Genomic DNA, 10,308 nt, shown 5'->3' on the forward strand with positions numbered 1-10,308 from the left:
TTTAAATGTATATTTTAATATAGCAAATTTAAAACCAATACTAAATAGCTTGTTTATTGTATCCCCATATACGTTGAATACATTTCAACACGCACTCAGGCTATTAAAGCCCCGCCTTTTCGTTCTGATTGGTTCAGCCACAGATGCTCAGAAAGATGATTGGTCGCCGGACCCCTTTAGGACGCTGTAATCATAAACGACGGACAGCATCAATGGGAATCAGCCATCAACCACCACATCAGGCGCATTGCCAGCATCATCTGGACCGATTGTGCTGTAAGAAGCCCAACACAATTCTCAATATTTAGATTAGAACCCAGGCGAAAAAGATACATCTTTATTCTAAATGTAACTATGTAATATAAGAGAATGTATACAAAACTTGACATTTTAGGGACCTACAGACGTATTCCTATTGCGGTTCATCGCTGTCTGAGTTGATAGTGGGGGTGAAGTGCTCATCGTCCTCCTCTGTTCTCGCGCTCTGTAACGAATTGTACATTTGAGCTATTATCATTCCCATTTAAAGGATATAACACCTGATGTCGATTTTGCAAATAGCTTGTATCTCGTACGTCCGGTCTGGTTGCACTGCGGTGTAAGGGTATTTAACATCTTGCAGAGGTAAGGTTATTGCATGGCTTAACATTTTAGTGTCATAATAACAAATATATTCAGAATACCAACAAGAAGCCCCCCCCCCCCCCCCCCCCCCCCCATCCTGATGAGAATAGATTTCTATAATGGAATTATATAAAAAAAAAAAATTCTATTTCTAAAAGCTGTTGCAATCATAACATATAGGTGCATTGGATTCAGTATTAGCCTAGCCCTGAGATTAATTTTACAAACACTGACCTCAATTCAGCCTTGATCTTAGCTTTACCTTTGAAGCTTAAAGCATCTGTCATTGCTCATACCAAATACCCTGACATTATTGATCTTATTATTTATGGTACAAACTCAAATTTCATTATTATTTTCTCAGAGTCATAGCAATGGGAGCTCTGAGCAGACAGGAGTTCTTCCAGGAACTGGGATTCGGTTGCTTGCTTCCAACTGTCCAGCAGGGTCTAGAACAAGTATGGCAGCTGTTACTCATCTGCCTAGTATGTAGGCTGCTGTGGAGATTGGGTAAGAAGGTTGATACAACACATAACATGTATTGTAATCTTAAAGGAATAGTCCCTCATGTCAATCCAAACATGTACCTGTATAACTTTCACTCTTGCACTTGTATATTTAAGGAAGAAGAATAGTGGCCAGACGTTTTTTAAGCACCAAAAAAGACAAAAATGCTATAATTCACTATGAAAGTAGGTAATGTACAACGTACCATATCTCAAGTCTTTTGAAGCCATGTGATAGCTTTGTATCTTGCTTGACAGCTGCATTCACTTTCATTGTGCGATAAAACACTTCTACTATAAATAACTTCTTTTGTGTTCCATGGAAAGAGGAATGTTTCAAAATACATGACAGGAAATAATGACAGAATTGTCATATTTAAAAACATGTAATTAAATTATGTTTATGTTAAAAATAGATTTTTTAAAGCTGTTTCCTCACTCTCAGGTCTGCCCTCTTTCTTGAAACACCTGAGTACGGTGGCGGGCGGTTTTTACACTCTCTTCCTGTTCTTCGAGCTGCACATGGTTTGGGTGGTGCTTCTCAGCCTCCTCTGCTACCTCATCCTCTTCCTGTGTCGTCATTCAAGCAGCCGCGGACCCTTCCTGTCCATCACTATCCTCATCTACCTTCTTCTAGGGTATGTCCTCCTCTCATACTCTTCTGTTTCGTCATTTTTATACATAGTATTTACAATGTAGTCAATGCGTACTGTATATCTGATTACAGTGGAAATAGTTAAGATGAGGAGATGAATAATTAGGCTGAAGGATTTGAACACTAAATACTGAGATAAATATATCTCATATATATATATTGAATATAGTGGGTTTTTTGTACACTGCCATTCAAAAATCTTTTTCTCCAAAACATGTTGGCCATAATTATTGGCACCCTTTTATTAAATCCTTTTTGCAACCTATTTTGCCAAGATAACAGCTCTGAGTTTTCTCCTATAATGCCTAATGAGTTTGGAGAACACCTGACAAGAGATCAGAGACCATTCCTCCATACAGAATCTCTCCAGATCTTTCAGATTCCTAGATCCATGTTGGCACTTCTTCTCTTCAGTTTAGCCCACTCATTTTCTATAGGGTTCAGGTCAGGGGACTGGGATGGTCATGGCAGAAGCTTCATTTTGTGCTCAGTCAGGTTTAGATTTTTTATCTGTTGGTATTTGCTAGAATCCATGGTACCATGTATCTGAACAAGAATTCCAGGACCTACAAGTATATTTAACCATGGACATGGGGTACTTTTTTTTATTATCCCTGTTTGCACCAAACCCATCTGGTGGGTTTGCTGTCAAAAAGCTTTTTTTAGTTTCATCTGACTGTGGAATCCAGTCCCTTTTGAAGTTCCAGTCGTGTCTGACAACTAAATATGCTGGAGTTTGTTTTTGGATGAGTGAGGAGGATTTTTCTTGAAATCTTTGCAAACAACATGTTGGGATGTAGGGGTTGTTTGATTTTTTTTTAGGCTTTCTGACCCCAAGACCCACCTAAACTCTGCAATTCTCCATCTGTAATCCTTGGAGAGTCTTTGGCCACTCAAACTTTCCACCTCATGCATTAAGACAATATAGACACATGTCGATGTCCTCTTTGATGCTTTGTGACATCTTAAGTTTATTGGAACTCCTAAATTATTGACCTGATGGTGGAAATGGGGATTTTCAATTATTTTGAGGGGATTTTCTTACAGCCACTTTCTATTTTGGTGAAACTCCACAATCTTTTGCATCACATCAGAACTATATTCTTTGGTTTTACTCATTGTGAGGGATGATTAAGGGAATTTGGCTTTTGTGTTTCCTCATATTTATACTCCTGTGAAACAAGAAGTCATAGCATAGCAAGACAATTTCATGTTCCTAGTCACCCTGGTGTGCTAAAAAATGTAAATATTAATGGCTATATACTTCAGAGATATTTTACTCATAAAAAAATACAGGGGTGCCAATAATTGTGGCCAACGTGTTTTGGAGAAAAACATTTATTTCACAGTGTGATCCCCCCCCCCCCCCCACACACACACTTTCAATTCTTTTACTTCAATGATTATGATAGATTTTTGTGATTCTTTTGAATGAAAGACCAAATGGATAAACAATGCAGATTAATTTTTACAGCCATTTTTTGTCTTATTTACCATGGGTGCCAATAATCCTGACCAAAACTAATATATATATATATTCCCCAGAGTTAGAGATACAGTGGTAAGATTCTATTCTTTCTGTTTCAGAGAGTTGCATATGATGGATACAACAACCTGGCATAAAATGAGAGGTCAGTATTTTTGTTTGTTGTTTTGTTACCTGACTACTGTGACTATTAGACCAGGATGGTAAATATTTACTGTACTGAATTTTGACTATAAATTTAAAATGAAATTGTTGTTGTGGTCATCCAGGTTCCCAGATGGTAGTGGCCATGAAGGCAGTTTCTCTTGCCTTTGACTTGGACAAAGGCATAGTGGAGAAAGTTCCCTCTCCAGTGGAGTTCATGGGCTACATTTACTTTGTGGGGACCGTCATCTTTGGGCCTTGGATCAGTTTCAGCAGCTACATGGATGCGGTAGAGAGTCGAAAACTTGTGAGTCTCAAATTTGCCAGCTTTCGTTCTAAGGCAATTTAGAATTAAAGATGTATTAAAATTAAATTAAATGTATTGGAATTAAATTTAAGATGTATGAGAGCTTTCCATCAGCACTTTAGAGCATCTATCTGATATTTTCCACAGAGTGCCTCCTGGTTTATGAAGTCAATCTTCAGCTGTGTAAAGAGCCAGATCTGTCTGGTCATTTCCAACTGCATTGCTCCCTATCTCTTTCCCTATTTCATCCCAGTCTTTGGAAACAAGCTGCTCCGCAAGTGAGTATAAGTTTGAGTGTATAGTTTATTCAGTGAGCAATAAGGTGTAAAGTATGGATGGTTAACATGTTAATGCTATCTGTGGCTCAGTGAAGGTTTTTAATGTTTGACTGATCTGTTTTCATATTTTTCCTTAGCAAGAAGCGAAAGATGAGGTATTGTCCTACTTATATTATTAATACATTTATCAAATTTGATCATGGGGAATAAAGACAAATTAATATAAGCATAAAACATGCATACATCAGCGAAATTTACTAAAATGATGGTTAGAGAATTCTGAATTCTGTCCATTTATAAACTAGGCATTTTGGATTGTGTTTAATAATGAATTTCATTTTATATTTCAATGCAGAGGCTCTATTAAAAGGTAAGAAATGCACAAGGCCTTAATGCTAAAACCCAACAGTCTCTGTGGTTTTCTCTCTGATCTGGGATAACTGTGATAACCTTCAGCTTTGTGATTCTCCTCATCAGGTGGCTACAGGCCTATGAGAACAGCCTGTCCTTCCATTTCAGTAATTACTTTGTAAGTTACCTTGGTGAGACGACAACCACACTGGCAGGTGCTGGGTTCACAGAAGAGAAGGACAATCTTAAGTGGTTTGTATAAATTATACAGATTCACATAATACCAATGAGTGTCAGAAATAAAACAGGGGTCTGAAAGTGACAAACATGCCCCATGAGAAATTCCTTCTTTTTCATATGCACAGTAATCTAATCTAAATAGGCTTGATGTTATGTTTAGTATGGTTTCAGTGGCTCATTACAGTGGCCATCAGATAACTGTACTTACTGTCTGATTATTTAATAGGAATTATTTTGTTTTATTATATATATATATAAAGGGCATACTACTACTACTAATAATAATAATAATAAAATTATTATTCCATTAAAGCTAGGGTAGGCAATTTCAGAGAGGCTAGCAATATATGATGACAATATATTTTTAATTAATATATCCTATATAAATATTAATATATCCTATTGTATATCCTATGAATAAATCCTATCCATTTGGACTGAATGCAATGATTGGCCGAACATTCTTTGGTCCTGAGACATCCACAGAAGATATAATTATTTAAAAATATTTACACCACTTCTATTTTTAATTGCTATCAGGATGTGAAGAGAGTTATAACCAGTATAACAAAAAAGTGTTTATGAAAAGCATTGCCTACCCTAGCTTCAATAAAAATATAATAAAGTTTATTTCTGACATTGCAATGATTAATTTCACTTAAAGATTATAATTGCCATTTACTTTTAATTGATCAATATTTCATGCTCTTCCTTTCTTTCTTTCTCTCAGTTTCTCTTTTTGTCATTCCATTTCTGTCTTTTCAGGGACATGACAATAGCAAAGCCACTTAATGTTGAGTTTCCCAGGTCTATGGTTGAAGTGGTCACGTCCTGGAACCTGCCCATGTCCCGCTGGCTCAACACCTGTACGTGTTTTTTCTTTCTTTCCGTTTGTTAATGGCTTCTCTAAAATTTTTGTATTGGTTCTATTGCACTCTGAAATTAATTTAAATATTTTAGCTCCCAAAGAACAGAATGACCAGCTTTTATTTAAAGCAGGCTTTTGTATATTTTGAATACCTCCAAGTATATGGGTAAGTCTCATTTCTCCTCCTTTTTTAGATGTGTTTAAGAAGGCTCTCAGATATGGGAGCTTCACAGCCATTATCTTGACATACACAGCGAGCGCTCTGCTACATGTGAGTGCGTTTTGGCCTATTTTTAATTTTTAATTTGAATTTATTGCATTCTTTCTCAAGAGTACATTAAATACAAAACTGTATTTCTGTGCATACAGGGTCTAAGTTTCCACATTGTGGCAGTATTATTTACACTAGGCTTCATAACATATATTGAACACGGTGAGTATCTGTTCAGGTATAGTTAGACATTTAGACATTTATTATTGCTCATGTCACTGTTTTCAGTTATTGCAATAATTAAAAACATTATAATTTTCAATTTTCTAATGTTCTAAGTGCTCTTCACACTATTGGTTGTTTTTCATCTTGGATTTTGATTGTGTATTTGACGGACTATGCCTTCATTCTGTGTTTCAGTGCTTAGAAAAAGATTGTCAGTCATTTTGAATGCTTGCGTCCTCTCCAAGAGATGCCTATCTGACTGCAAACACAGACATAAAAAGGTGTTGTATATGTCATTATGGCTATTTAAGCAATCTTTTTAAAAAAAGAAAACGGAAACAGCCACAAAAAAAGAGTTATAATTTGAAATAGTATAATAAATATTTTTTTCAAGTAAAAACTTAATTTGGAGTTTGTCTTTAAAAATGTAACTTTTTTATATTTCCTATTTTTTTTCTCTAGGAATTGTGGGTATATTTAATTAATGGGACATTTAGCATGTTAGCAGTGCTACATTTTACATACCTGGGCTCTATTTTTGGCTCCAGTACAGATGACATGGATTCCGATGAGGTACAAGCCACTTCTCCTGAAATCCTATGGTCCTTACTTTCTGTGCAGGTTATTATTCATATTTGTTTAAAATATTTTTCTTTTGTCCGCAGGATGGCATGGCCAGCCACACCATTCAGAAATGGATGCAGCTCAGCTGGACAAGCCACTGGTTGACTTTCGGCCTTTGGGTCTTGTATCGCCTTATTCTATAAACGCTTAGACCTACATGGACGAAGAGAGATTGGGAGAGGATAGCAATAACTGTGATTGGATATTTTATACGAGCTTACCTTAGAGGAGTCGTGGCCGTTAATGACATCACTGTGAACTCTGGATGAACGTGACTGCAGACCAGAGTCCTCAAATCCAGGAAAAACTGCTGTAGTTAATATTGATTTGACATGACCAAGACCTCTACAAGTACCAGGATGTTCCGAAGTTTTCTAAGCTAACACAGCAATCCAGAAAAACTGTGAATATTGAATTATTCATAGCCATTATTAATGAACTGATCAAGATTTTGATATGACTGACTAATAAATCTTATAGTTGTAGTAGGTTTTGCTTGATGGTTTAGGATAATTACTTGTTTGTGTGAAAATAACATAAATATTCTCATTGATTTTTTCAGAAGCTCTAATGTCAAACTGCTCAAATCAAGTTTTGTATTCATATCTATTCATCCTGACTTTTTTTTTTTGCCATTCCCATATGGAAAATCAACTAATGCTAATGCTTTTCCACTAAAGCACATATTCCGCGATTCACAATCAGATTGTCCATTATGGTTCTCATGTACAACAAACATGCCAAATTACTTCATCCTCATAGGGCTCTGAATGAACATATGATAAAGTTCACATCCTTTCTATTGTATGAATTGTAAGTAAGTCTGGGTGAGTTTGAAAGCCTTTGAGACACTCGAATACTGAGACAGTATTAGTAGTGTTTGATAATTTCTTATATTTAACCTTTTTTAAAATGTAAATTATTTATGGCAACAAGAAATGAGAAAAGGAAAAGTATAAAGTGTGTTTTTGTTTTATGTGTATTATTAATATTGCTATTTGGTAGTGAATAGAGTATTGACACCATCATAACATTGAATAAGATTGTTTTTATATATATCATTTTAGTGCCAAACAGAAAAATAATAATTACTAGCTGAATAATTCAGGTATGTTCTTATTTTCTTTTATTTATTGTGTTCAGACATTCATCACACAACACATTTTCCATTAAATTACCCTGTTGTAAATCAATCCCTATACTTTTATTAGTGAATAATAAATAAAGAGTTCAAATTACATGATTTTTACTGTCTCATGCATGTTTGACTGCCAGGCCACTCTTATTTATAAAACAAAATGGGGACAATTTTTGGTCCCCATGAGGAAAACAGGGGATATAATATACTGTTAAATACAGTATAAAAACCATTACGTCTATGGAGGTCCTCACAAGTAGCCTATAGCTAAACAAGTGTGTGTGTGTGTGTGTGTGTGCGCGCGCGCGCTTTACAGTAGGGGGCAGCAGCGCTCAAGCATTTGGACAGTGCAACCTTGCGACAGAAACAGAGGTAAAGCGCACTACAAATGGGACAACATGGCGATGTCCTCGGGCAGGGTACTCTTTTGCCGTTTGACAGGCAGATCTTTGGGGACTGCGCTCGGTCACGGCCCTGGGAAAACCCTCACAGCTCGGAGATGGTATATTACTGCCAGTGCAGGCAACAGTGAGTAAATGGAATGATTTCCACGCTCCTCAGTGTGAAGTCCAGTCAAACCCGGAGGTCATACTTCTGGCTATAATAATTGCACGTGAAACATTTCCTTTTTATTAATTATCAATAGTGGAATGCATTACACAGCATATATATCAGTTCTGTTGCATTAACTGTAAAAAAATAATAAAAAAATAATAATAAATTCTGTGGTAGACCGTAGGCAATAGTCACGTGTCTCAGCTGAGATTCCAGTAGATTGGCACGAGATAATTATAAATGTTCGTGATAGTAATGCGATATTTACGCGGGTCATTGTGAATAACAGTGCAAATGTCCGACATTATGTTCCCGTTTCTTAAGTGTGATGTGGCCACTTCATCATTATCATCGTGATCTCGATAATCCGACAACGGGAACATTATGTTCATGTCAGTAGCCTACTCGAAAGAGTCATCGTTTTTCTTTTATCCTTATCCTTTCCCAGTTTACTATGCTTACCAGTCACCATGATACCTGCAAAATACCATGCAATTGCTGCTACTAATTGTGGCAGGGACTATTAATTAATCTGTTATCTGCTTCATACACCTTTCAGAATGTATTCCATTCAATTCACATTTATTTGTATAGCGCTTTTCACAACACACATAATTTCAAAGCAGCTTTGCAGAAAATACGTGAGTCCACTTTACAGAATGTTTCTGTTATTTTATTTGTATTTCTTTTCTTTTTAAATGACATTTGTTGGCTAATATCAGGTTTCCACTGTTAATAGCAACCCATAAAAAAAATACTACTATAGCTTAGAGGTGTAATACATGTGTACTTGGAAACAAAAATCAAAAACATCTTGCACCAATCTAAAATGGTTTGCTGGTCATAGATAGTTTCTCCCAGTCTGATCATCTGAATTAGTCATTGGACCACTGAGAGAGATTGGACCACTTTTTTGTTGTTGTTGTTGTACATATTTTAGCTGTTATTTACCATGATACTGAATAATTATCATTTTATTTAACATGGTATTTACAAGGCTCAGTGTACAGTGTTTACAGTATACTCCAGGAATACTGTGGAATTACAGTGGTATCAGTATATATATATATATAAATAAATATAATATATATATATATATATATATAAAATCCAAAATGCCAACATTTTATATAATAAAAATTATTATTATTATCCAAAATTTTATATAATACAATGTATACATATATTTTTTTAGATATATTAAAGATTATTTATGTCTCTATAGATTTGCAGTTTAAGCTTGATGAGCGGACAGCCCACAGCAGCCTGGACCTTTTTAAGAAGGACACAGGTGTGATCTATCGAATGCTAGGCGTGGACCCCTCCCTCGTGCAGGATACCCCTCTCCGGTTCCGGGACTGGGCTGTGGTTCTCGCTGACACCCACATTGACTCTGGACGGCACTACTGGGAGATCACGGTTAAAAAGTCCCACGAATTCCGTGTGGGAGTGGCCGAGGTGTCGACATCACGTGACGAATGTGTGGGCACGAATTCTAGTTCCTGGGTGTTCGCGTTTGTCCAGAGGAAGTGGTTTGCCATGACCACCGGTAAGCAGGTCCCGGTGCCATTGGTGGGGAAACCTGATCGGGTCGGGCTCTTGCTAGACTACGAGGCGGGACGGTTCAGTCTGGTGGACACCCAGAAAGCTGAAGTGGTGTATACGATAAGAACACAGTTCCGCTCGCCCATCTGTCCTGCCTTTGCACTCTGGGATGGGGAGTTACTCTCACACTCTGGACTGGAGATTCCACCAGGGCTTCAGTGACTCTTGTTCATTATTCACACATTGATGCTACATGCCTCTTAGTGGATAGAGAAGAGGAAGTAGGGGCCTTATGAATAGACATTCAGTGGGAACACAGCTGTTTTTTTTTACTGCCATTAAACCAGATTTGTCCGTTCAGCTGGTATAATGCTGATGAACTGATGAATCCGTACATGCACATATGAATACTTGATATCGTTAGTCATTTCTCATTTTGCGTCTGTGCTCTAGTACAGTGTTGAGAGGTTTTTCAATAAAAAGACACCCTTCACTAGTGTTATTCTTTATTTATTCTATACTTTATTGTGTCATCTGATTCTGTCCATTTC

General features: G+C 36.7%; 2 protein-coding genes across 4 annotated transcripts; both read left to right on the top strand.

Annotated features, from left to right (window-relative positions):
- The first annotated feature begins 191 nt into the window (after positions 1-191).
- Positions 192-7,761, top strand: porcn (porcupine O-acyltransferase). 3 transcript variants are annotated; one of them, XM_079897970.1, is made up of 16 exons: positions 228-276; positions 562-624; positions 989-1,134; positions 1,576-1,768; positions 3,373-3,416; positions 3,541-3,722; positions 3,870-4,000; positions 4,138-4,155; positions 4,356-4,370; positions 4,478-4,603; positions 5,357-5,457; positions 5,654-5,730; positions 5,829-5,892; positions 6,091-6,176; positions 6,358-6,468; positions 6,561-7,761. In XM_079897970.1, exons 3-16 carry the CDS (start codon positions 999-1,001, stop codon positions 6,660-6,662), a joined length of 1,386 nt encoding a protein of 461 aa, XP_079754096.1. In that variant the 5' UTR covers positions 228-276; positions 562-624; positions 989-998; the 3' UTR covers positions 6,663-7,761. The 3 variants fall into 3 exon arrangements, with proteins under 3 accessions (XP_079754095.1, XP_079754097.1, XP_079754096.1); XM_079897969.1 differs by lacking the exon at positions 562-624 and having other exon boundaries at positions 192-276; XM_079897971.1 differs by lacking the exons at positions 562-624; positions 4,356-4,370 and having other exon boundaries at positions 192-276.
- Positions 7,762-7,974: 213 nt separating this feature from the next.
- Positions 7,975-10,266, top strand: spryd4 (SPRY domain containing 4). Its single transcript, XM_079897024.1, has 2 exons — positions 7,975-8,185; positions 9,438-10,266. Exons 1-2 carry the CDS (start codon positions 8,056-8,058, stop codon positions 9,977-9,979), a joined length of 672 nt encoding a protein of 223 aa, XP_079753150.1. The 5' UTR covers positions 7,975-8,055; the 3' UTR covers positions 9,980-10,266.
- Positions 10,267-10,308: the final 42 nt, after the last annotated feature.

The sequence above is a fragment of the Squalius cephalus genome, assembly GCF_949319135.1.
Source record: "Squalius cephalus genome assembly, chromosome: 16".
Lineage (NCBI taxonomy): Eukaryota > Metazoa > Chordata > Actinopteri > Cypriniformes > Leuciscidae > Squalius > Squalius cephalus.